Source organism: Chrysemys picta, chromosome 10 (assembly GCF_011386835.1).
Source record: "Chrysemys picta bellii isolate R12L10 chromosome 10, ASM1138683v2, whole genome shotgun sequence".
Lineage (NCBI taxonomy): Eukaryota > Metazoa > Chordata > Testudines > Emydidae > Chrysemys > Chrysemys picta.
This window is the reverse complement of record NC_088800.1, coordinates 55,540,837-55,565,774: the sequence shown is the minus strand read 5'-3', so window position 1 is coordinate 55,565,774 and position 24,938 is coordinate 55,540,837. Positions and strand designations below refer to the sequence as shown.

At 51.6% G+C, this 24,938-nt stretch overlaps 2 protein-coding genes across 7 annotated transcripts in view; one reads left to right on the top strand and one right to left on the bottom strand.

Annotated features, from left to right (window-relative positions):
* Window positions 1-783: 783 nt before the first annotated feature.
* On the top strand, window positions 784-24,472 carry ECI1 (enoyl-CoA delta isomerase 1). Of its 3 annotated transcripts, none has more exons than XM_065559840.1 (7): window positions 784-941; window positions 1,046-1,150; window positions 6,145-6,272; window positions 6,875-7,021; window positions 9,722-9,843; window positions 10,329-10,507; window positions 24,328-24,472. In XM_065559840.1, exons 1-7 carry the CDS (start codon window positions 896-898, stop codon window positions 24,384-24,386), a joined length of 786 nt encoding a protein of 261 aa, XP_065415912.1. In that variant the 5' UTR covers window positions 784-895; the 3' UTR covers window positions 24,387-24,472. The 3 variants fall into 3 exon arrangements, with proteins under 3 accessions (XP_065415912.1, XP_065415911.1, XP_065415910.1); XM_065559839.1 differs by lacking the exon at window positions 24,328-24,472 and adding an exon at window positions 12,795-13,224; XM_065559838.1 differs by lacking the exon at window positions 24,328-24,472 and adding an exon at window positions 13,425-13,983 and having other exon boundaries at window positions 785-941.
* Window positions 12,032-24,938, bottom strand: part of LOC101950374 (deoxyribonuclease 1 like 2) — a 31,625-nt gene continuing 18,718 nt past the window's right edge. For 3 of the 4 annotated variants that reach the window (XM_042854078.2, XM_008176111.4, XM_042854076.2), the window contains exons 4-9: window positions 23,205-23,288; window positions 20,234-20,334; window positions 18,271-18,383; window positions 16,242-16,396; window positions 15,480-15,576; window positions 12,032-14,708 (exon numbers count right to left, since the gene is read on the bottom strand). In XM_042854078.2, coding sequence (XP_042710012.1) covers window positions 14,655-14,708; window positions 15,480-15,576; window positions 16,242-16,396; window positions 18,271-18,383; window positions 20,234-20,334; window positions 23,205-23,288 — 604 coding nt within the window. In that variant the 3' untranslated portion in view covers window positions 12,032-14,654. Of the gene's footprint in view, window positions 14,709-15,254; window positions 15,577-16,241; window positions 16,397-18,270; window positions 18,384-20,233; window positions 20,335-23,204; window positions 23,289-24,938 lie in introns of all 4 variants that reach the window. The other variant, XR_010591134.1, reaches the window with a different exon arrangement.

The following is a 24,938-nucleotide window of genomic DNA, read 5'->3' as shown; positions in this document are numbered from 1 at the left end:
CATGGCTCCGTGTGTGTGTCAGTGGAGTGTGTGTCAGTGTGGGTATCTGTGGATGTGTGTGTGTGAGCCTGTGCATGCGTGTGTGCCTATGAAGGGTGTCTGTGTGTCTGTGCATGTGTGAGTATGTGTCAATGGAATATGTGTATGTGTGTCTGTGCATCTGTGAGTGTGTCAATGGAGTGTCTGTATGTGACTGTGCACTTGTGTGTCAATGGAGTGCATGAGTGTCTGTGCACCGAGAGTGTGTCAGTGTGTGTGAAACGGTGTGTATATGAGTCAGTGCATGTGTGTGTGTCTGCACATGTGAATGTGTGTCTCTCTGTGTGTGTCAGAGTCTGTATATCAGTGTCTCTGTGTGTCAGTATGTGTTAATATATGTGTGCTAATACTTCTGTATGTGTCAGTACCTGTGTATCTCTGGGTGCCAGTATCTGTGGGTGTCAGTGTCTAGGTGTCAGTCACTGTCTCTAGGTGTCAATGTTTCTGGATGTGTCACTGTCTCTGGGTATCAGTGTCTATGTGTGTGTGTGTCAGTGTCTCTGGGTGTCAGCCAGTGTCTAGGTGTGTGTCAGTGTCTCTGGGTGTCAGTCAATGTCTGGGTGTATCAGTGTCTCTGGGTGTGTGTCAGTGGTCTGGGTGTGTTTGAGTGTCTGTCAGTGTCTGGGTGTGTGTCAGCATCTGGGTGGGTGTGTCAGTGCCTCTGGGTGTCAGTCAGTGTCTCTAGGTGTGTCAGTGTCTGGGTGTGTGTCAGTGTCTCTGGGTGTCAGCCAGTGTCTAGGTGTGTGTCAGTGTCTCTGGGTGTCAGTCAATGTCTCTAGGTGTGTCAGTTCGCCCAGGCCCGGCTCCGCCCCGCCCCCGGCGCTAGGCGGCGCTGTAGGGGGCCGGCAGACGGAAGATGGCGGCGGTGGCGGTGACCATGGTCCGGCGGCTGCTCCGCTCAGGTGCGGCCCGGTCCCGCGCGTGGGGAGCCGCCCGGGGCCGTTCCCGGCGTGCGCTGGTCCCTGCCCCAGACGGGCCCCGCCGCTGACTCGTGTGTGTCTTTCAGGGCCGCGTCCGGGGCTGTGCGGAGCCGGAGGCCGGGAGCCGGGGGCCGCCCCGCGCAGAGCGATCGGCCATGGCCGGGTGGCGGTGGAGCTGGACAGCAGCGCCGGTGAGGGGCGGCCTGTGTGTGTGTGTGTGTGTACAGTGCTGGGGTGGGTACAGCGCCTGGTGGGATGTGTGTGTGTACATGTACAGCATGCTTTGTGTATGTACGTGTACAGCCTGCCGATGTGTGTACAGTGCGCTGGGCTGTGTGTATACATGTATAGCGTGCTGTACGTGTACAGCCTGCTGGTGTGTGTATGTGTGTACAGTGCACTGGGCTGTTTGTGTGTATGGCACGCCGGGTGTGTACGTGTATGGCACGCTGGGGTGGGGTTTTTTTACAGATACGGTGCTCTAGGGTCTGTCTGTGTGTGCGTGTACAGTGCGCTAGGCTCTCTGTAACAGTGCTATGCACGATGCCTATGGTAGAAAGTGCTGACACTTGGTAATGGATCCAGAAAAGCTGCTGTGATTGTTTTAACATGCACGTGACTTGTCTCCTGCAGTGACTTAGGCCTATGGGCTTCTGCACGTACACTCATTTGGATGAAGGAATAGGCCTTAAGCCCTACCACAGTTTGCCATGCTGATCTTCACAAGCACACCTCAAATAATCTATATCTAAAGTACACAGTGCGTGTCACTTCTATATGTGAGCACTGCCAGTCCCACTTGGATGCCTGTCAGTGGAACGCAACCACAATCAAGGGAACAATATTTAAAAGAAAAATCTAGCCTCTCCACTCCAGCTCCTGTCTAATCTGTTTTAGCCCTCTTGAATACAATCCATACCAGTCCTGGTGATTAAAGGGCCTGATCCTGCTGCCCAGACTGCACTGAAGTCAGTGGGTAGCTGCTTGTGGTACAGGAGGAATGTTGAGTAGGTATTTTGGAGAAAGCCATTGATAGCTTCACCTGCTAGAAACAATGGGATGTGCTATTTACTCCTTTTGATGGTAGCTGCCAGAGCTTGAAACACCCTATTTCTCGTTAGTGTAATTCATGTAGAGCTGCATTTCAGGGGATTCTTCCACAAGATGGGCAGTCAGGAGAACTGGGTTCTGCCACACTGTGACTGCGGCTTTATATCTTTCTGTGCCTCCACTCCCCATCTGCAGATGGGGAACAATGTTTCACAGAGTATTGTGAGACTAAAATGATATTAGTGGAGTGCACAGATCTTTGTATGGGAGGAGCTAGAGAGATGCCAGATACCCTAACAGGCATGATACGGGTTGAGAAAATCCAGCAACTTAGTTATGTAAACTGGCATGGCCAGTTATCAGTAGATTTTAAGGTCAGAAGGGACCATTGTGATCATCTAGTCCAGGGGTCTTAAACTCAAATGATGATGAGGGCCACATGAGAACTAGTACATTGGCCCGAGGGCCGCATTACTGACACCTCCCTCCGTGCCACCCTCATCCCCGCCCCCACTCTACTCCTTCCATGAGGCCCCGCCCATTCCCTGCCCCCATTCCAACCCCTTCCCCAAAATCCCCACCCCAACTCCGCCCCCTCCCTGCGCCCAGGGGGTACAAGAGGGGTGTGGCAGGGGCTCAGGGCAGGGAGTTGGGGTCTGGGATGCAGGAGGGGTGAGGGGTGCGGCAGGGGGTCAGGGTGCAGAAGGGGTGTGGCAGGGGGCTCAGGGCAGTGGGGGGAGCTGTGCGGGGTGGAGCAGGGGGTTCAGGGCAGGGGGTCAGAGTGCAAGGTGCGGCATGGGGCTCAGGGCAGGCAGGGAGCCTGCCCTGCCCCCGCTGTGCATCAGGCCCGAGCCGCTCTAGGTAAATGTGGGGGGGCCGCGAGGAGCTCGTGGGCCGCAGAAAATACCCCCCCCCCCCCCCCGGGCCTTGTGTTTGAGACCTCTGATCTAGTCTGACCTCCTGCACATTGCAGGCCACAGAACCTCACCCAGCCACTCCTGTAACAGACCCCTAACTTCCGTCTGAGTTACTGCAGTCCTTAAATCATCATGTAAAGACTTTAAGTTACAGAGAATTCACAGCTAGTTTAAACCTGTAAGTGACCGGTGCCCCATTGTGCAGAGGAAGGTGCAAACCCCCCAGAGTCTCTGCCAATCTGACCTGGAGGAAAATTCATAGATTCTAGGACTGGAAGGGACCTTGAGACGTCATCGAGTTCAGTCCCCTGCCCTCATGGCAGGACCAAATACTGTCTAGACCATCCCTGATAGACATTTATCTAACCTACTCTTAAATATCTCCAGAGATGGAGATTCCACAACCTCCCTAGGCAATTTATTCCAGTGTTTAACCACCCTGACAGTTAGGAACTTTTTCCTAATGTCCAACCTAAACCTTTCTGTGGTGACGACACAGGAAAGGAAACAGAACGCCAGGTTTGTTGGTAGCCAGAGAGCTTTACAAGCCTCTTGCAAAAAGCCTCTCAGGAAAACTTTTCCTGGGGTTTTTATTTCTCTCCTTGCTTTGTTTACAACACTTCTTAGTGGTTACATTTCATGCGCATAAAAAGGCCAGGCAGTATACATGCACATAAGATAACGAACCCATCTCTTGAGCGCGTGAACACCAGCTGCGAGGGTACAATCAAATCAGCCAAATAAGTTTCCCAAACACAAACGCTGGATTGAAGGTCACTCCTGCCTCGTAGCCATGGGAGCAGTTTGCCGCGCTCGTGGGCTGGCGATTCAGGAGCTATGCATCCCTACACCTTTCTTGCTGCAGTTTAAGCCCATTGCTTCTTGTTCTATCCTTAGAGGCGAAGGTGAACAAGTTTTCTCCCTCCTCCTTATGACACCCTTTTAGATACCTGAAAACTGCTATCATGTCCCCTCTCAGTCTTCTCTTTTCCAAACTAAACAAATCCAATTCTTTCAGCCTTCCTTCATAGGTCATGTTCTCAAGACCTTTAATCATTCTTGTTGCTCTTCTCTGGACCCTCTCCAATTTCTCCACATCTTTCTTGAAATGCGGTGCCCAGAACTGGACACAATACTCCAGTTGAGGCTTAACCAGCGCAGAGTAGAGCGGAAGAATGACTTCTCGTGTCTTGCTCACAACACACCTGTTAATGCATCCCAGAATCATATTTGCTTTTTTTGCAACAGCATCACACTGTTGACTCATATTTAGCTTGTGGTCCACTATAACCCCTAGAATCCTTTCTGCCGTACTCCTTCCTAGACAGTCTCTTCCCATTCTGTATGTGTGAAACTGATTTTTCCTTCCTAAGTGGAGCACTTTGCATTTGTCTTTGTTAAACTTCATCCTGTTTATCTCACACCATTTCTCCAATTTGTCCAGATCATTTTGAATTATGACCCTGTCCTCCAAAGCAGTTGCAATCCCTCCCAGTTTGGTATCATCTGCAAACTTAATAAGCGTACTTTCTAAGCCAATATCTAAGTCGTTGATGAAGATATTGAACAGAGCTGGTCCCAAAATAGACCCCTGCGGAACCCTACTTGTTATACCTTTCCAGCAGGATTGGGAACCATTAATAACAACTCTCTGAGTACGGTTATCCAGCCAGTTATGCACCCACCTTATAGTAGCCCCATCTAAATTGTATTTGCCTAGTTTATCGATAAGAATATCATGCGAGACCGTATCAAATGCCTTACTAAAGTCCACCGCTTCTCCCTTATCCACAAGATTCGTTATCCTATCAAAGAAAGCTATCAGATTGGTTTGACACGATTTGTTCTTTACAAATCCATGCTGGCTATTCCCTATCACCTTACCACTTTCCAAGTGTTTGCAGATGATTTCCTTAATTGTTTGCTCCATTATCTTCCCAGGCACAGAAGTTAAACTAACTGGTCTGTAGTTTCCTGGGTTGTTCTTATTTCCCTTTTTATAGATGGGCACTATATTTGCCCTTTTCCAGTCTTCTGGAATCTCTCCCGTCTCCCATGATTTTCCAAAGATGATAGCTAGAGGCTCAGATACCTCCTCTATTAGCTCCTTGAGTATTCTAGGATGCATTTCATCAGGCCCTGGTGACTTGCAGGCATCTAACTTTTCTAAGTGATTTTTAACTTGTTCTTTTTTTATTTTATCTGCTACACCTACCCCCATCCCATTAGCATTCACTATGTTAGGCATTCCTTCATACTTCTCGGTGAAGACCGAAACAAAGAAGTCATTAAGCATCTCTGCCATTTCCAAGTTTCCTGTTACTGTTTCTCCCTCTTCACTGAGCAGTGGGCCTACCCTGTCCTTGGTCTTCCTCTTGCTTCTAATGTATTGATAAAAAGTCTTTGTTTCCCTTTATTCCTGTAGCTAATTTGAGCTCATTTTGTGCCTTTGCCTTTCTAATCTTGCCCCTGCATTCCTGTGTTGTTTGCCTATATTCATCCTTTGTAATCTGTCCTAGTTTCCATTTTTTATATGACTCCTTTTTATTTTTTAGATCATGCAAGATCTCGTGGTTAAGCCAAGGTGGTCTTTTGCCACATTTTCTATCTTTCCTTCCCAGCGGAATAGCTTGCTTTTGGGCCCTTAATAGTGTCCCTTTGAAAAACTGCCAACTCTCCTCAGTTGTTTTTCCCCTCAGTCTTGATTCCCATGGGACCTTACCTATCAGCTCTCTGAGCTTACCAAAATCCACCTTCCTGAAATCCATTGTCTCTGTTTTGCTGTTCTTCCTTCTACCCTTCCTTAGAATTGCAAACTCTATGATTTCATGATCACTTTCACCCAAGCTGCCTTCTACTTTCAAATTCTCAACGAGTTCCTCCCTATTTGTTAAAATCAAGTCTAGAACAGCTTCCCCCCAGTAGCTTTTTCAACCTTCTTAAATAAAAAGTTGTCTGCAATGCTTCCAAGAATTTATTGGATAGTCTGTGCCCACTGTGTTATTTTCCCAACATATATTTGGGTAGTTGAAGTCCCCCATCACCACCAAATCTTGGGCTGGTGGTGATGGGGGGACTTCAACTACGCTAGCATCCAGGCCTGATCTAGTCTGGTCTTGGGAACATTTAGAGATCTGGAGTGTGCTAATTAGCAGCCTGGCAGACATTGCTGCGGTCATCTCCATTGGGTTCTAATTCCTCTATTTGCTGTGGTGCAGGGGTAGCTGTGATGAAGATGGAGAACCTTCCTGTGAACAGCCTGAGCTTGGACTTTCTAACAGAGTTTCTAATAAGCCTGGAGAAACTGGAGAACGACAGAGGCTGCAGGGGGGTCATCCTGACGTCAGTACGTGTTGCACTGAAATGAGGATACTCTTTACAGGGCCGGTCTCGGATGGCCGGTAGTGCCAGGTGTTGCTATGTGCAGGGTGCGAGTGCCGGACCCCGGTTTGTTCCTTTGCTTCATGCTTAGCCATATTGCTCTCTAGCAACCAGTTCAGGCGATATCAGAGCATGGCATTGAGCCACCTCTGCCTGAGGGAGGTCATTGCTACAGGGGCCTTCAAGGATGGAAAGAAATAAAGTGGGCTACAAAACAGGCTGATTTGGGAGGGAAATACTCTGTCCTCTCTCTTTTTTAAATTCACCTGGCATTTTCTGGCATCAAATTAGACATAAACCACAAGCATTGCTAAGTAAAAATAATTATTCCAAATAAATGAATTTCCCCTTTATTCGTATGTATCTTTGTTATTTTTCTTGCTGGTAAGATCCCTTGAGTTATCCATTAATGTAACTCTTAGGAAGTTTGCAAAATATTCAAAATATTTGTGTGCACAGTTTTGTACACACGTGATCAGGTTAGGTTCTACCAGACCATGTTGCTAACAAGTTGAAAGGTCAGTCACTACATATTGTCCATTTGATGTTTTTCTTACATTATTTTAGGGTGCCCCCAAAATCTTCTCAGCTGGCCTGGATATTATGGAGATGTACGGGAAGAGCACAGAGCATTATGCAGAGTTCTGGAAAGCCGTTCAGGAGATGTGGCTCAGGCTGTACCAATCCAACATGGTGACAATAGCCGCTATCAATGCAAGTCATCTTTCTACCTGACTTCATAGGAGGCTCTCAATTGTCAGTCGCTTGCCTTGGTTTATTAGTACTGTGGGGGCAGGGACAGGAAAGGCAGTAGGCTTTATGTAGGAACACTAGAATGTGTACAGGGTCTGTGTGTGCGTACGTGTATGTGTAAAATATACACGTGTATGTTTCACATGCACCTCCACACAGAAATATGCAGGGGTCCCTACTGTTGCAGGTTGGTTCTGTACCTGATTCTCAGATACAGGCATGAATGAGAGGGATTTAGACTGTCAGTTGCTTCGAGATGGTTTTGTGTATCGCAGTGGGTGGACGGCTTCCATACGCTAATGCACTGCCGGCCATATGTTGCACCTCGGAGGTGCTGAGCATCTTCAGCTCCCTCTGGTTCGAGTGGGACTTGCTCAGCACGGCACAGGAAGCCTGAGCTCCACAGTGCCTCGCACAATTGCACATGCAGCTCGCTAGCGGCCTTAGCAGCCTCTTAAAGTGACAGTTCACAACAGAATCTCCTGTAGGCTGCTGGTTCTGATTGAATTCTTTGTTTCTGCTGCACAGACATAGCAAAGAGTGTGCCCAGCCCCAAGAGCCCTGTCTAAGAGCAGGATTATCCCAGATGCTGTGTGTGCAGGAGGGCTTGATGGCTAGCTGGGGAGGGCACCATGGAAAAAGTGGTTACTCGTGGTGTTGTCATGATTTTCTCCCCCATCCTGAGACCCTCCTTTCTTGGAGTCCCTGAGTGTGGTTTGAGCATTTGGTCTGCTAAACCCAGGGTTGTGAGTTCAATCCTTGAGGGGGCCACTTGGGGATTTGGGGCAAAATCAGTACTTGGTCCTGCTAGTGAAGGCAGGGGGCTGGACTCAATGACCTTTCAAGGTCCCTTCCAGTTCTAGGAGATGGGATATCTCCATTAATTAGAGGAGTGTAATTAGAGTCCAAGGACTGTAGGGACAGGAGAGGCTGGAGCACCATTCTTGGTACTTCTTGCTTTATTGTCCCCGACGCAGCCCACACTTGCAAGTGGCAATTTGGTTGGGAATTCACGCTGCTTGGACTAGCATTAGCTCTGGGCTACTGCTGCCCAGCTACTGAGGGACATGGTCAGCGGTGGGAGCACACCCGAAGAAGCCATGTTGCCAGGGTGTGGGAGAAGCTAGCAGACAGCTCTTTAGATCCTTGGTTCTCCCTCCTTTCCAGCTCCCCTCCATCCCCTCACCTCCCCCAAAACCCTCCCACTAGAGGGGACGGTTGCCTAGAAACTCCACCAAATGAGCTCTGATTTGTTTCCTGGCCTCTCTGGCTCCTTGCTAGGGTTTCTCTGCAGGAGGGGAGAAGCCATTCCTATGTTACAGGTGTTGTGGAGGGAAGAAGTGATTGCACTCTGCTGTTAGACCCACAGCAAGGGCAGTTCAGATGTCTACTGGCATAAGTTAATATGCAGTAATTGGTTATTGTTTCTTGGGTTACACTGGCCCATCTGGTGATTCTTGGCCAAGGGAGAAATGCATTCTGAATTTGTGTATTTAGACATGCGATTTCTGTGTATTGGTTGGTCACTCACTTTTATTTTTCCACAAAATAACTGCTGGCGCCAGCCATATCTCTGTGACTAGCAAGTGCTCTTGACTTTCTCTCTGAGGCTGAATGTATGAGGAAAAGAGGCAGCTAGGACTTTTTAAAAGCGACACCATCAGGTCACGTACAGTCTCAAGTGTAGGTTTCCCAAAGTACTAGGCCAATGGAAATGTTTCCTTGGAGTTTTTAAATATAAATTCCCCTAGGAAAAATATTTTTGGTTTAAAAAAACAAAAGAAAGCCCCACCCCACTCCACTGCAGAGTTTGCAACCCAAACAAGGCAGCCGCCTGCTAGAGCTGGAGAACCTGAGAGTGACACTGACAAGGAATAGAGGTGAAATTGGCTAGTTCATTTCCCAGGCTGGGAAAGTTCAAACAGTGAACAGCATAAATGGGGGAGGGATTAAAATGGAAAGAATTAAAAAAAAAAATTAATATAGGTCAGGAATTGTTTTAATGCCTTTTTTTACTCTGACCATGTCCCTTTTAAGACTTATAGGGACATGACTTTATAGATTCATAGATTCATAGATTCTAGGACTGGAAGGAACCTCGAGAGGTCATCGAGTCCAGTCCCCTGCCCGCATGGCAGGACCAAATACCATCTAGACCATCCCTGATAGACATTTATCTAACCTACTCTTAAATATCTCAAGAGATGGAGATTCCACAACCTCCCTAGGCAATTTATTCCAGTGTTTAACCACCCTGACAGTTAGGAACTTTTTCCTAATGTCCAACCTAGACCTCCCTTGCTGCAGTTTAAGCCCATTGCTTCTGGTTCTATCCTTAGAGGCTAAGGTGAACAAGTTTTCTCCCTCCTCCTTATGACACCCTTTTAGATACCTGAAAACTGCTATCATGTCCCCTCTCAGTCTTCTCTTTTCCAAACTAAACAAACCCAATTCTTTCAGCCTTCCTTCATAGGTCATGTTCTCAAGACCTTTAATCATTCTTGTTGCTCTTCTCTTCAAAGCCTTATCCCCAGTGCTGTTCTAAGCACGTCCTGTGTGCGATAGAATGATGCTGTTATGGTGAGAGGAGACTGAGTATTTTAGACCTGGAAGCACGTTGTGGAGATTTAACTAGACCCAGTCTCTTCCTTCCTGCGCCAGGGGTCCAGCCCGGCAGGGGGCTGTCTGATGGCCATGTGCTGTGACTACAGAATCATGGCGGAGAACCCAAAATACAGCATTGGACTGAACGAAACGCAGCTGGGTATTGTTGCACCTTTCTGGTAAGGTTACACTGTAATCAGACAAGTGTATTTATGTGGGGGGACGGGAGCAGTGCTGCTCTGAAATGTGTATTCAGAGGCACCAGAGTCACGGACAGGACAGAGTTTATTTGTATGGAGGTAGTGCATAGAGTCCCAGTCCCGTTGCGCTGGGTGCTGTACATACATGTAACAGAGAGACAGTCCCTGCCCTTTAGAGCTTACAATGAAAGTATAAGATGAGAGTATGGGTGGCTGCAGACAGGGGGACCGCAAGGCGACACAGATGATACCAGTCAGTCTGCAAAGCAGCCAGCATGCTTGCCTGACCATTGCTGAGTGGTTTGAAGGCATCCCAGCAGAGGTGAGTTCTAAAGAGGGATTGGAGGGAGGACAGGATGGTTACTTAACATCAGCTCTTTGTTTTGCTGTCTCACTGCTTCTCTTTACGCTTGCTGGTTGTTCTGTGGTTTCCCCGCCTGAGAGTTTCCTCTCCTCTCTCCTAGGTTTAAGGATACAATGGTGAACACTATTGGAAACCGAGCTACAGAGCGTTCCCTCGAGCTGGGGCTCTTGTACTCCCCGCCTGAGGCCCATAAAATAGGCCTTGTAGATCAGTTAGTACCAGAGGAGAAGATACAGAGCACGGCTGCTGCTGTGATGTCACAGTGGTTAGCTATTCCAGGTAAGAGACTTCCGGCCGCAGGAGGCTGCTGCCGTTCTCTGCTCCTGTCAAAGAGCAGTGAGCCCGTGGCCGGAGTGTGCTGGTCACCTGGCGTAGCACAGTGAGCGTGAGGGAGGGGAATGAGATGCAATCGGAGAGCGAGGCTTAACAGTGCCCAGTTCATCTGCGTGTGGTAATGTCAGCAATATTTATCCTAGATTGATTAAAAATGAGGCAGAATAGTATTGGACCAGCTCCACTAGCAAACCTCTGAGAAACCCTGGGCGGGCGAGTCCCAGAGGGAAGGTGAACGGCAGAGAGACCCAGGCAATTGGACTATAACGGTTCAGTGCAGCCTCTGGAACCAACTAGAACAGGCCAGCTTGTAAGCACATATGGGAGAATCCAGTGCCAAATAGCCTGGCATGCTTTGGCTCTAGTGAGCTCAAGGGGCCCAACCCCTTGACTGTGTTTGGCCAGAGCCAGCTCCCACTGAAATGAGTGGTAAAGCTGCCATTGGCTCCCGTGAGATCAGGAATGAAGGCAGTGCAATGAGCATATTGGGGTTGAGATGCCACAGATGGCAGGCCGGCCATCTCACCTGGCTAGCGTGGGGTTCAGACACGCAGCTTCACACAGCTGCTGCTGCCATGAGGTCAGTGAGCCAGTGCTGGGTTAGGACAGTGCGTGGAGGGGGAAGAAATTGGAAGCTCGCTGTGTGACTTGGCTCGTGTATGAATGGTGGCAATTTTCAGCTCAGCGTGTAACAAGTCCATGTGAGGGGCATGTGCTGTCCTACGCCTGAAAGCCGTTGGGTGGGATTTAACACAGATCTGAGCATTTGAAACAGAAGGTGCCCAGCCAGCGTGAGATGTGCTCTGGGTGTGCCTGCCACTCAGGAAATGAACTGAGAGAGACAAACCAAGTCTGGGCCTTCCCAGCCCCTCCCCCCTACACGTAAGAGCTGGGTGTAATGTATCATTGGATCTCGCATTCCGTTCCCGATTCCTTTGCCTTCTAGAACCTTTGTAATCTGGGACTGACAGGCAGATGCCCAGGATGCTCCCACACATCCTTGGCTTGGGAGCAGGTCCCCAAGCATCTCTTGGGCTCTGCACTCCCAGGACAGGGAGGGTGTCGGGATGCCCATCAGTCCCTGGCCACTTATCCCAGAGGGGAGCAAGTCACCAGTCCCCTCTTGTCTGGCTTCCTGGAGGCTCCAGTGCAGATCTCGCAATCCCCACACTAGGGCCCTGACCTAGTACCGGTCCTTGAAATGCATGTGTATTAACTAGAGTATGTGCTACACAGGGGCCCTGGTGGGTTATCACCGAGAGGAGCCTCCAGTATATGTGTGGGCAGCTGATCTGTTTCTTTCCCAGATTTACTCTTGCACAAATACCTGGAAAATGAAATGTGTGTTGCACTAATGTATTCTCTTGTGTTGCACTAGTAAAACGAAAGGCAGACCTGCTAGAATGACGGTGCTTGCTCTGTATAATGCTGCTGTCAGAGCTAACTTACATTTACTGACTTTAACCCTTGTGAGAACACTTATTTAATTACTGTCTCATAATCAGTGTGCATTATAGCAATCGGACACTGGTGCAGGAAAGGCAAACATTTGGCTAGGAGTATCGAGCACAGCACAAGCAAGTAAATTCTGCTCTGGTGACTGCTCTGGTTTTCAGAGCCAGGTTCACTTCTGCACATTGCTTTTTACAAGAGCTCCATACAAATTGGAGAGGATTCAGTGGAGAGGAAACGCTGGAAAAATAGTCTCTCTGAGGAAAGCTTTAAAAGCATGTGGGGTCTTAGAGGGAAGGTATGAGGCAGAGCAGGGGAGGGCTGGACAGTTTTGGAAACGGAGGTGGTGGGCTGCCATCCGGACCCTGCTGCGGGGTTTGGTTTATGCAACTGGTGGCAGACAAGCTTTTCGTGCTCTCTAACTTTCGTTGATCTGTTCCCCACTTGAGAGCTTACTCTTCCCTTTGCCGCGTGTCTGAGCCAGAGATTCCCCACTGGAGGGCTCCTTGGCCATGCTCCCAAGGATCTCTCCTGATGGGGATGTGGCTGGTCATGTCGTGGAGAATGTCTGTGGTCTAGGATAGGCTTCAGGAGAGTTTCTGTGACTGGAACAACTTATGTTCATAATAGCACCTGTCCGCCAAGGCTCTCACAGTGAGTGCAGCAGTGGCTAATGCAAGGCCCAGGCTGTCCTGGAAGTGAGGTGCATGGAGAGTGTCCATAGTGTGGTGGGGATGGACCTCCTTAATACATAATGACATTCTCTGTGTTTGGAATGCAGGGCCATGTCCTCACGCAGCTGGTGTACACTGGTGCAGATTCCTTGAAGTCCATGGAGCAATGCTGAGTGTCACCAGCTGGGAAACTGGCTTTATTGTGCTGTTCTGGGAGCTGATTCAGAGGACATGCCCCAGGGGATGGGGCAGTTAACATTTGTTCATGGTGGTATCACTTGTGTCGACAAAGGGCATTGATTTTTAAGGCCAGAAGGGACCACTGTGATCTTCTAGTTTGATCTCCTGTACAGCAGCCCAGAGAAGTTCACTTGGTTATCCCTGCACTGAGTCCATCACATGTGTTTGACAGAAGCATCTTCCAGAAAGGAGTCCAGTCCGGCTTTGGGGACACCAAGAGATGGAGTGTCCACCACTTCCCTTGGGAGGTTGCTGTGGTGGTTAATCACCCTCACTATTAAAAATTTGTGCCTTGTTTCCAATTTGCCTTTGTCTGGCTTCAGCTTCCAGCTCTTGGTTCTTGGTCTGTCGCTCCATGTTAGAATCAAGAGTGCGTTAGGACCCAGTATTCTTTTCCCCAGGATGGTAATTACACCCGTGGTCCTACTGCTGGGACCTCTGGCTGTAATGTACACTGACCTTGCGCAGCCAACATGCTGTCTCTCTCTACTCCACAGACCACGCCCGTCAGATCACCAAGTCCATGATGAGGAAGCCGACTGTGGACCGTCTGCTCGCCCACCGCGAATCTGACATTCAGAACTTTGTCAGCTTCATCTCAAAAGACGCCATTCAAAAGTCTCTCCATATGTACATGGAGATGCTAAAGCAGAGGAGAGGCTGAGGAAGCGGCCTGCCCCCACATGGGGTCACTGGCCTAGAAGACTGAAGAGCCATATGCCAACCTCTGAACACCCTGCAATAGCTTTAGATTTTTAAAATGAAATATTTTTCAGTGTAATCAATCCGATTTATCTTGGCTGTCACCTTAGCCTCCTGTTTCTAGCCCTCTCACGCTAGTGCCTTGTCTTATGGTGCCTAATACTGATGCCTTCTTCCTGAAGGGCTGCAGGAAATGTTTGATTGGATGATCCAAATAAATAGAGTGGTCAGCCCGTTGCTACTGTGAAACATCATCTGCTGGCATGGCTGGGGCCTCCTGGCGCTCAGATATTTGCCTTCCGAAAAGCGTGAATGTTAAAAATGTGAATTGACAATAAAATGTCTTGAAAGGAGGCCAATTGAGAGAGGGACGCTTTGTTTTCCACATGGGCTTGTCTGTCCCTACTGGGCACTAACTAAAGGTTACAGCTCCTCCAGGCTGGGGAGTGTGACTGTAAGAGCCAGGCGGCTACAGGCAAAGGGGTTGTTTCCCTTCACCTGAGGCCACAAGTTACAGTGTTTACGCATACAGTAATTTTGGATAAGGAAACCCTGGGACCAAGTGCATCCTTCCAGGCAAGTATTGCTTGGAAATCAGGCTGCAGTTGGAGTCCAGCCCAGGTTCATAGTAGCTGAAGGTCATTGTGCTCTGATAGATGGAGGGTGCTGCTGAGGGCTGAATGGGCCTGGTAGATTGAACCCTGCTTACAACTGGGCTGCTGCAGAGCCAGGCTATGATGGGTGGCAGATGGGCCTGCCAGCTGCTTGTGCTGGCTGTCCTGTGGGTAAGGACATCAGGCATCAGGGCTGCCACACCGGCATCTTTTGCTAACATGGCATTGACTTAAACCCTGACTGCACGAGGAGGGCTGGTTCAGCCAATGCAGTTGTCCTGAAGGGATGGCAAATGCTGGTGCTGAGGGTCCTTTTGGGCTGATAGTTACAGTTGGTGGGGCTGGGCAGCCAGGCTCCACTGCTGCAGAGAGAGGATTCTGAGCAGGTGCTGGTGAAGGCAGCCTGGAGCTTCAGTGAGCCTTCAGCATCACCTCCACGGGGAAATGGTCGCTGACAGCCAGGGCCTGCATGGGAACAGCAAGTGGGGACACAGTGTAACAGCTCTGCCAGCTTAGATCCACCTGGCGACGTGCAGCGAGTAACCTTCCCAGGGGCCTTTCCCTTGCCCAACCTCGAGACTAGCAACATCCCCGGCTGGGTCTCAGAAAGGGTGAAGATCTCCCTTAGCCTTACCGAGCTAGAACTCTCCCCAAGCTGGAGGTTCCTAGGGGAAGGGCCTGACTCCCTGACTTTCAAGCTGTATGTTTCTAGGGAGAGAAGAGCTTGTTTAGAGAAGTTTTAAATGCACTAGTTATTGTTTTCCTTATCTATGGTCCCTGTATAGCTATGAACTCCTGGCCACTAAAGACACCTACCCAGGAAGGGACGTAAAAAATAGTTCCCACCACCTTTGCAACAATTCTCGGATGCTGCTGGGCTAGCATGGAGCGCACACAGAGAGTGGGGCGGGGAGCTGTGGTGTACGGAGCTCATCAGTGACCTGTTTGCTTCATCACTTGTGAGTGCTGCAGGCTTCCAAAACTCCCAATGATAAAACCTTGAGAGCTCACCTTTTCCTGGCTGAGTTGCAGACATCCCTGTCATTGTTTCAAAATGTTTTATAAACGAGGATGCTTGGGTCTGGCCAGAGGCCCTGTCTGGTCCTTAAGGATGCCCCTAGTATCACTGTCCCACATAGCCAGGGGTCTACCCTGGAATTTAACAGGCAGGAAGAGCTTCGCTGTCTAAAGGAATTAAATGTTTGCTCTCTGGGGATCAGTTTCAGCCCACGGTACCTCGGCATCCTCCAGTTTGAAAGTGTGTTGGAAATTATAGACAGCAGCAGACTTGGGCTTGATGCTTTTCTTCAGCTTGGAGCCACACACCACAATCCTGGAACACGACAACACAGGACTCAGGGTTAAACCTTGCACTTTCCAGGGTCTTTCAGATTCAAACACAGCAAGGAAAAGCCCTGACTCCGGGGATCTGGGGTTAGTATCAGTGGGGCTGAGAGAGAGCTCAGTGCCAGGCTAGTCCTCAGCCCTTCTTTTCCCGGCCACCAAATGCTGTCTGCCATTGTCTGTGCCTGGCCTCTGAGAGCGGCTCTCTGCTGAGAAACAAGAGCTAAGACCCTAGGCAAAGAAGCCCCCACCCAAGGCTTTCACTGGAGCTCTCCTAGTTCAGCCACAAGAGGGAATGCAGGCACAGGCAGCCAGCAAAGGCAGAATGCTCTGTGAGTCCTGATCACAACTGCTCTGTGGATCCACCAGACGGAGGATCCCCATCAGCAGCTGCATTCACTGTCATGCACACACCCTCCCACACACAGCCATTCTCCTGACAGGCCAAAGCCACTCTGCCTGTTCTGAGACTTGTTAACAGCCCACCAGGACATACAGAGAGAACCCTTGGAAATCTCCCCCGTCCGCAGGTGGGTCTCTGCCTGAGCCAGGGTCTCTCCCTGCAGGGCCAGAGGAATGTTAAGGCCCCAGGGCTGCGCCACGCTTGCCAAGAGAGGCCTGCCCATTGCGACGCTCGGAAAGGCGGCATCTCACCTGTCGTAGGCGCAGTCTGACTTCCCAACGGTGGTGTCTGCACTGTCAGGGATGAGCCACTCGAACACCTCGCTGGTGCGCAGACGGATGGACCCCCAGTCCCCTTTCTTGACGTAGGAACAGTCGGCGTTGAAGTCTCCCAGGAACATGATATTCTGTGGAAGGAACAGCGTGAATGGGCTGGTGTTTGGTGCTGGCAGGCACTGGGACCGGGCACGGAAGAGACCGGCATGCAGGCAATAGCTCCATTAGGCATTCTGTGCCTGAGCACGGGCTTTGGGCCCTTTGGACTGCGCTGTGAGGACTGAGTGAAAAGCAGAATTTGCATCCTGGGGAAGGGCTGAAATTTCACTGTTTGGTTTTGTCTTGAATTGGGACGAAAAGTCAAAATATCAAAGTTTTACATGGAGTGGAAAGTTTTGATTCGGAAACGTCTAAACCTTTTGTTTTGGGTCAGATGTTAAAAGGCATGTGTGGAAGATGTTGCATTGCCTCATGGGAGTTGTAGTTCAGGGGCCTTATACCCCCATTCACCCACTGGGCCATGTTCCCTGACCAGACTACATCTCCTATGATGGAACACACCATGGATCAGGCAGAGGGGAGACTGTGGTATATCATGGAAGATGTAGTCCATCCAGAGATCCCATAGGGGAGAATGGGTAATGAGGCACCTGAACTATCACCCCCATGAGGCTCTGTTGCAGAGCTGGCAGATGCCGTTCACTGCCAAACCTCCTCAAAATTAAATGTTTTGATGCCGTTCAACAATCCAAAACCCTGTGCTTCGGGTCAACATGACCCTACATCAGATAGTTCGTTTCCATTTTCCTGCAGGAAAATCAAAAATTTTCCATTTTTTGGAAACTGCAGTTTTGGAAAACTGCATTTTCCATCAAAAAGGCATTTTACCAGCCACCAACCTCCCAGAGACGTGCTACTGTTGCAGAACCAGGCACTAGGCACAGAGCTCTGGCACTCTGCCAGCAGAGGCTGTCCATGCAGGAGCAGCCTCTTGGAACCAGGGGAGCTCTGAGTGCTGGCTGGTGAGTCTTGCCCACATGCTCAGGGTTTAGCTGATCACCATATTTGGGGTCGGGAAGGAATTTTCCTCCAGGGCCTTTGCCAATCTGCCCTGGAGGAGGTTTTTCGCCTTCCTCTGCAGCGTGGGGCACGGGTCACTTGCTGGAGGATTCTCTGCACCTTGAGGTCTTTAAACCACGATTTGAGGACATCAGTAACTCAAGCATAGGTTAGAGGTTTGTTACAGGAGTGGGTGGGGGAGATTCTGTGGCCTGCATTGTGCAGGAGGTCAGACTAGATGATCATAATGGTCCCTTCTGACCTTAAAGTCTATGAGTCTGTCTATAAACTGCCCGGTCTGTGCCCCACAGAGCCAAGCCTGCAGGAGGTGGTGATGGCACGTGGTCTGCGTCAGAGAAACGTGGGCATTTTTGTGGCATTTAGCCACTGTCCCATGGAGCCGGAGACACAGACGGCTATTTACAGTGCAGGTAGGGTGACCAGACAGCAAGTATGAAAAATCGGGACAAGGGGTGGGGGGTAATAGGAGTCTATAAAAGAAAAAGACAAAAAAAATCGGGACTGTCCCTATAAAATCGGGACATCTGGTCACCCTAACTGGGGGTGAGTAAGGCTGCTGTCAGTGGAACTATGCCAGCATCACCCTGAAGCTGGGAGCAAACTCCAGACCATGGAGTGTCCCAGCCAGCTGTTCTGGGAATGAGATCTCAGCTGATCGCCTGCGCAGCAGGCTCCTTCCTAGCCAATGTGGTGGCCCAGAGGCAGCAGCCGATGGACACTGTGGGTTCCACAGGAACTGTATAGTTAATACCAATCCAGCTCTAAGCAAGGGTGAGAGGGAGCTGGGTTCTCTGGCCTGGACGATGAAGGAGCTCAGACTGGATGGTCAGAACGGGCCCTTCCGGCCGTAACAGCTGTGAATCTAAAGCCCCTTCATACGTTCACATGGGTGGGGCTGGGTTTGCACCCGGATACATCTGCTTACGTCAGTCCCCCACTTGTCAATGACATCTAAGTAGACATCATAGAGGGCGTCGATCTCTGCCACAGCCTCGCTGGGGGGTGTATGCAGGGGCACCAGCACAAACTCCTGCACCTCTGCAGAGACATAAGTTACAGAGTCATCACACACGTGCACAGAGAGCCATCTCGCACACATGCAAAGCTCTCACAGACACACACAGTCATCACACACGTGCACACACCCAGCCAGCCATCGCGCGCGCACACACACACAGCCATCTCGCGCACACACAGAACTTTAACACACACAGTCATCACACATGTACACTCGCCCAGTCATTGCACATATACACACAGAGAGCCATCTCGCACACATGCAGAGCTTTCACACAGACACCTCACACTCACACACACCCAGCCATCATACACACACACTCAGAGCCATCATACACGTGTGCACACATTCAGAGCCATCATACATACGCAGTCTTGTACCATAAGTTTGTCCGTCAGCTTCAGTAACACCCTCAGCAGCACTGCCCTGGGGTGCACTGACCTAGTGGGGACAAAAGTGCCCCCGCCCAGGGGTCATGTTCAGCTCTCTCCCTTCGTCTACATCGGGGTGGGAGAACGTTTGGCCCAAGGGCCACATCTGGGTGGGAAAATTGCATGCAGGACTATGGATGTAGGGCTGAGGCAGGGGGTTGGGGTGCAGGAGGGAGTGCGGGGTGTGGTGTGCAGGAAGGGGCTCAGGGCAAGGGGTTGGGGGCTCAGGGCAGAGGGTTGGGGTGCGGCAGGGGACTCAAGGCAGAGGCTTTGGGGGCACAGGGCAGGGGGTTGGGTGGAGGAGGGGTGCGGCGGGGGGTTGGGGTGCGGGGTGCAGGAGGGGTTTGGGGTGCATGCTCCGGCCCAGCACCGCTTACCTTGAGTGGCTCCGGGGTGGCAGCAGTGCACAGTGGGGCTAAGGCAGGCTCCCTGCCTGCCCTGGCCCTGCGCTGCTCCCGGAAGTGGCCAGCATGTCCAGCAGTGGCTCCTGGGGGTGGGGTGGGGCAGGCGGCTCCGCCATGTGCTGCCCTTGCCTGCGGGTACCACACCCGAAGCTCCCATTGAGTGCGGTTCCCCATTCCCGGCCAATGGGAGCTGTGGGGGCGGTGCCTGCAGGCAAGGGCAGCACACGGAGCCCTCTGTCACCCCCTCCCCCCGGGCTGCAGAGACGTGGTGCCAGCCCCTTCCGGGAGCGATGCAGGGCAAGGGCAGGCAGGGAGCCTGCCTTAAACCTGCTGTGCCATGGGGCTGGCAGTCCCACAGGCCGGATTGAAAGCCCTGATGGGCCGGATCCAGCCCGCGGGCCGTAGTTTGCCCTCCCCTCGTCTACATCCATGAGTGTCCTGTCCCCTATTAGCCAACATAGCCAGAGCCCTGTGCCCCACTACGTGGGTGAGAATGGGGAATCTGGAGCGGAGGTCCGAGCATCTCACGACATCCCTCCTGTGCAGCTCTCACTATGCACATACGCCAGGTTGTAGCTGAATGTGACTGCAGGGTTCAGTCCCCCGCGTACTGTATGAGCCAGTACCCTCTGCTGGGGGGAATGGACCCCCACAGCCACACTTCCCAGACCTAGCAGAGTCTCCCTGTCCTCCAGCAGCAGGGCCTGAGCCCAGAGCAGGAGGGCCGGGTCCCTCCCTGCCGGAGACAGTGACAATGCACCTGTCCTGGGGCCATGAATCTGTTACCCCCTCAGCGCAGCACACGAGCCAGCACGTGGCTCCTGCATCGCTCAGAGCTACCCCTTCCCAGACATTCACCCTACTTGGGGATGCGGCTCGCCAGCCTGCTCCAGCTCAGTGGGGCTCACGGCTACTCTGAGTCTCTCACTGGTGCCTTGAGCTCCAGGATGGTGCAAACCGGCGGCAGGGCCCTGCATGGGGCTGGGCGGGGGTTCAGCAGGGCTGAGGTCACTCCTGCCAGCGGGCTCTGCTTACTTGAGTTGGGGGACGAGAACTTCACGATGAAGGGCTCCCGACTGAAGGTGTTGCTTGGGTCTGGGTACTGGTACGTGGCCACTACAGACACCACCTGCGTCCTGGGGAGAAACAGCAGAGAGGGGAGAGAGTCAGTAAGAGGATGGGAAGGGGGCTCCGGCTGTTCATGCCAGAGAGTTTGGCTTGGTAGGGGTTCTCCACCCCTCAGTCCTAACCCACAGCCCCCTACTGTCCCAGCCCTTGCCTCCCCACCCACAGCTGTGCCAGTGCCCCTCAATCCTGACCCACAGCCCCCTACTGTCCCAACCCTTGGCTCCCCACCCACAGTTCTGCCAGCACCCCTCAATCATGACCCACAACCCCCGACCTTCCCAGCCCTGGGCTCCCCACCCACAGCTGTGCCGGTGCCCCTCAATCCCAGCCTGCTGCACCCTGGTCCCCAGCTCCTACAGTGCAGCTTTGTCAGTACATCTCCAGCCTAATGTGTCACCAGAAGGCAGACCTCTCGTGCCCAGTGGATCACCTGCTGCTACAGCTTCTCAGTGCTGAGACCTTCCTTGTCAACACAGGAGACGGTGGTCCTGAGGCAATGGGCCAGATCCTCAGCTGGTGTCAGTTGATATAGCTCCACGGCCCTCAATGGCGCTGCCCCCATCAACACCAGCTGCAGCTCTGGCCCATTGTTCATTAGTTCATTTGTTCAGCTGTTTGAACACAGTGGGGTGGTCTGGGGCAGTAGGGTCCCTTTGGTCCATCTCAGAGCTACTTGCTAAGCCAGCCCCAGGGTGCTGAGAGCATCAGGCAGCAATGGGTCACTATACATTTTGTTCATTTTCATCCATGACTCTGTTCTCTGTTATTTGACTCGGGTTTTAACACATCAGGACTGCTTAGATACAGCCCGATATTGATGTCCTCTAGAGCAGTGATTCTCAACCTGTGGTCTACGGACCCCTGGGGGTCCACGGACTATGTCTAAGGAGTCCACAAAAGATTTAGCCTGAGACCCAGGTGAATGCCCAAGCTCCTGCGGATGCCCAAGGAGTGACAGAGCTGCTGAGAGCCCCATAGGCTGAGGAGCCCAAATACCTTGGAGATGCCAGGACCACTGCACCTGGACAGTGTAGGAAGGAACTCAGGGGAATTAGTCAATGTGCTGGATGGTGTCAGTGTGTTTCAGATGGATGCCCTTCTGACAAAGTGACAAACATACTTGGCACTGAGCTGGGACCTGGTGGAGCAGGGAGGGACCGGGTCCCCCTACCTGGCTGCCAACCACCCTGGGTGGTGGCCCACTCCCCTGACTGGCCATTAGGCCCTACAGGCCTGAAGGAGAGGGCAGACAGGGCCGGCCAGAGGGGGGGGCAAGTGGGGCAATTTGCCCCAGGCCCCGCAGGGGCCTCCACGAGTATGTCGGAGGCTCCCCCTGCCTCCGTCTTCCCCCATCCCCTGGCGTCTCAGCTGGTAAGGGGGCGGGGCTGTGAGCGGCGGGAGCTCAGGCCCCGCTGGAAACACCACGCCGCTGCAGCGCTGGATGCAGCGCGCTGAGTCTCTGGGAGAGGGGGTAAGTGGCATAGTAAGGGGCCAGGGCTGGGCACCCCCCAAACCCCATCCCCCACAGCCCTGACCCCAGCTCTGAGCCCAGCCCCTCTGAGCCGGGCACCTCCTGACCCCATTCCCCCACAGCCCTGACCCCCCACCTCCGAGCCCAGCCCCTCTGAGCCAGGTACCCCCCCGACCCCATTACCCCCACAGCCCTGACCCCCAGCTCCGAGCCCAGCCCCTCTGAGTCAGGATCTCCCCTGACTCCATTCCCCCCACAGCCCTGACCCCCATCTCCAAGCCCAGCCCCTCTGAGCCGGACACCCCCCTGACCCCATCCCCCCACAGCCCTGACCCCCAGCTCCGAGCCCAGCCCCTCTGAGCCAGACACCCCCCAACCCCATCCCCCCCACAGCCCTGACCCACAGCTCCGAGCCCAGCCCCTGTGAGCCGGACACCCCCCCCGACCCCATCCCCTTACAGCCCTGAATCCAGCCCCTGTGAGCCGGGCACCCCCCAACCCAGAGCCCAGCTCCCCACCCAGCCCTGGGCAACAGCAGCACCATCCCCAGGCAGCTACAGCCCATTGGCACCAACCTTCACCATCACCCAGCAACAGCCCATTATGTAACTGCAAATGCATACATACCATTAAAGCATTTAATGTTTTTAAATAATGTATTTAGTGTTTTTTCAAATTATTACAAATTAATTTTTTAATGTATTTCACTGGTTATTTTTTACATTTCCAAATATATGTTACTATAGTATTGCAACTTTTTTTTATGGAAGGGGCCCCCGAAATTGCTTTGCCCCAGGCCCCCTGAATCCTCTGGGCGGCCCTGAGGGCAGATATACTAAATCTGGCCGTTGGGCCACACAGCCCTGAGGGAGGGCACTCATATTGATTTTTGCCCCTTGGCTACGCTGTCCCAAGACAAGGGGTGATCGTACAGACTCAGCTGCGGGGAAATAATAAACCTCACCCTGCCCCAAGAGGGGATGAGGGATGCTTGTCCCATGACGTCCCCCAAGCAAATATTGCCCAGGCAGGAAATGCTGCATGTGGGACATGCTGCCCAACGGATGTGTTTAGAAGCATGGAAATACACAGCTACTGTGACGCAAAAGGCCTTAGCTCTGACCCCCAGGTCCCAGCCCTCACTCTCCCCAGACCATGAGATCGCCTTGTGCCCAAACACTATGGGCCTCAGTCTTGTTTAAACTAAGACCCCTCTACACCACCCTGCCAGCTTAAAGGGGCCTGAGAGGAGGTATGAAGGGGCCACTCTGTGTGAGGCCAGGAGCACCACAGACGCCGTGGGTCAGGTTCCCCAGGAGTTGCTGCTGATGTACACAGGGGGAGGCAAGCCAGGCCTGTCTCCGGGCTGGCAGCTGCTGATCCAGCCTCTCCCGTGAGCCCCGTTACCTGTAGATGAAGAGGTACATCTCCATGTAGTTCTCCCGACCCAGGGGCTCGCTGATCTCATAGCTGTACTGATGCTTCGATGCACTGCGGGGGGACACAAAGGAGAACAGCGATGATGACCTCACAGGCTGGCCTCGGGTCTGAGCCTCCCTCTCCGACAGTGTCAGTGGGGTGCCCCCAATGTACCCAGCGAAAGTGCCAAGGGAACCAGGCCCTGGGCGCAGACCTGACAGATAAACAGTTTCAGTCCCTCATGAGCCATTCCCCACTTTATTCTCCCTCTGCTCCCCTTTGCCCTGCACTTTGTGTGGGGCGGAGGAGGGTCCTGGCACTAGGCACTTACTTGGCACTCAGGTCTTCTCCCTACAGATACCAGCTAATTAGCCAGCCCACAATGCTCCTGTGCCCTGTGCTCGCACCTTTCACAGCTGATCTCCAGCTTGCACTCTTGTGTGGGCCCTCTGCGCGCCCACCAACTGCAGAAGCTGAAGGAGACTCTCTCACTGTCAGGCCTAGGACACATGGTTACGCGCCACCTGCTGCTGCACAGGGCACGAGTCCCTTCCTGACACTGACACAGCCCTATGCACGCATACATGGCCCCGTCCTGAGCACCTTGTGCTGAGGACCTTGTGCTGACAAGGCTGGATTCAGCCTCCCAGACCCTGGAGCATGGAGCTAGCCCCTTTGCCTGGTGGCTGCTCTATGTCCTCGTTTATCACTGTGACATTGTCTAATTAAAATATGACCATTCAAATCATTGTTGCTACCACTGTTATATAATTGCAACAAATCTTATACAATGTGTGATGTATGGCCAGAAAGCGTTAAGCATCCTTCAGGATAAATGACACAGAGTCAACCATTAGAGACGTGTGAATGGTAATTAGGGCCACTCCATACTAGATAGGCTGGAACTTTGAAATGCAAACCTGTATTGTTAGAGAAATGGAGGGGATGGTAATTGTATGTGTATCCTTATATCTTGTAAATGTTAGCCAGGAAAACAGACAGTTCCTGTGTGTCACTATAGCTATTGATTCAGAGATCAAAAGGGAATTAACATTTAAATGAACTGTAAACATAGGATATCACTTTGTTCGTCTCTCTTTCAAATGTATAGCAAATCACCTGAGAATGATGGAAAACGGGCATTTGCCTTACGTTAATCTGTGTAGATAATTACCAGCGATGCTTAGGAAATGGATCCACTTCAAAGTCCGCCTGAGTGCCTATTGTTTGCCTAAGGACTTGAGCTATCACAAGAAGGCCTGAAACTGTATAAAGATGCCTTGGGTCCCAATCCTTTTTATCTCTGACGTGCATGATGCTTCATGCAGGGGAAGCTTAAGTCGTAAGGCTGAGATCCCAGTCCTAAGCTGGAACACCCTGAATATAAACATTGAACTATAACCTATGAACTCATTCTGAAAGAACTCTGCAACTACAAAGCTCACCATCTCTACTATGAATTTAATCTCAAGAACTGTACTCATGTCTGTATGTATATTGATCTTTTAACCAATACTCTCTTCTTTTTTTTAATAAATTTTAGTTCAGTGAATAAGAATTGTCTGTAGCATGTATTTGGGTAAGATCTGGAATATTCATTAACCTGGAAGGTGATGTGTCCGATCCTTTGGATTAAGCACTTTCTTATATGATGAATAAGATTTTCAGTAATTCTCATCATATCTGACTTGGGTTTCTGGGTGGAGGCCTGAGGCCGGGTTG

Coding starts and splice junctions, on each gene's coding strand:
- ECI1 (XM_065559838.1), top strand. CDS start 896: ATGGCGGCGGTGGCGGTGACCATGGTCCGGCGGCTGCTCCGCTCAG. Junction 7,022..9,721: donor TGACAATAGCCGCTATCAAT/GCAAGTCATCTT, acceptor TTCCTGCGCCAG/GGGTCCAGCCCGGCAGGGGG. Junction 9,844..10,328: donor GGTATTGTTGCACCTTTCTG/GTAAGGTTACAC, acceptor CCTCTCTCCTAG/GTTTAAGGATACAATGGTGA.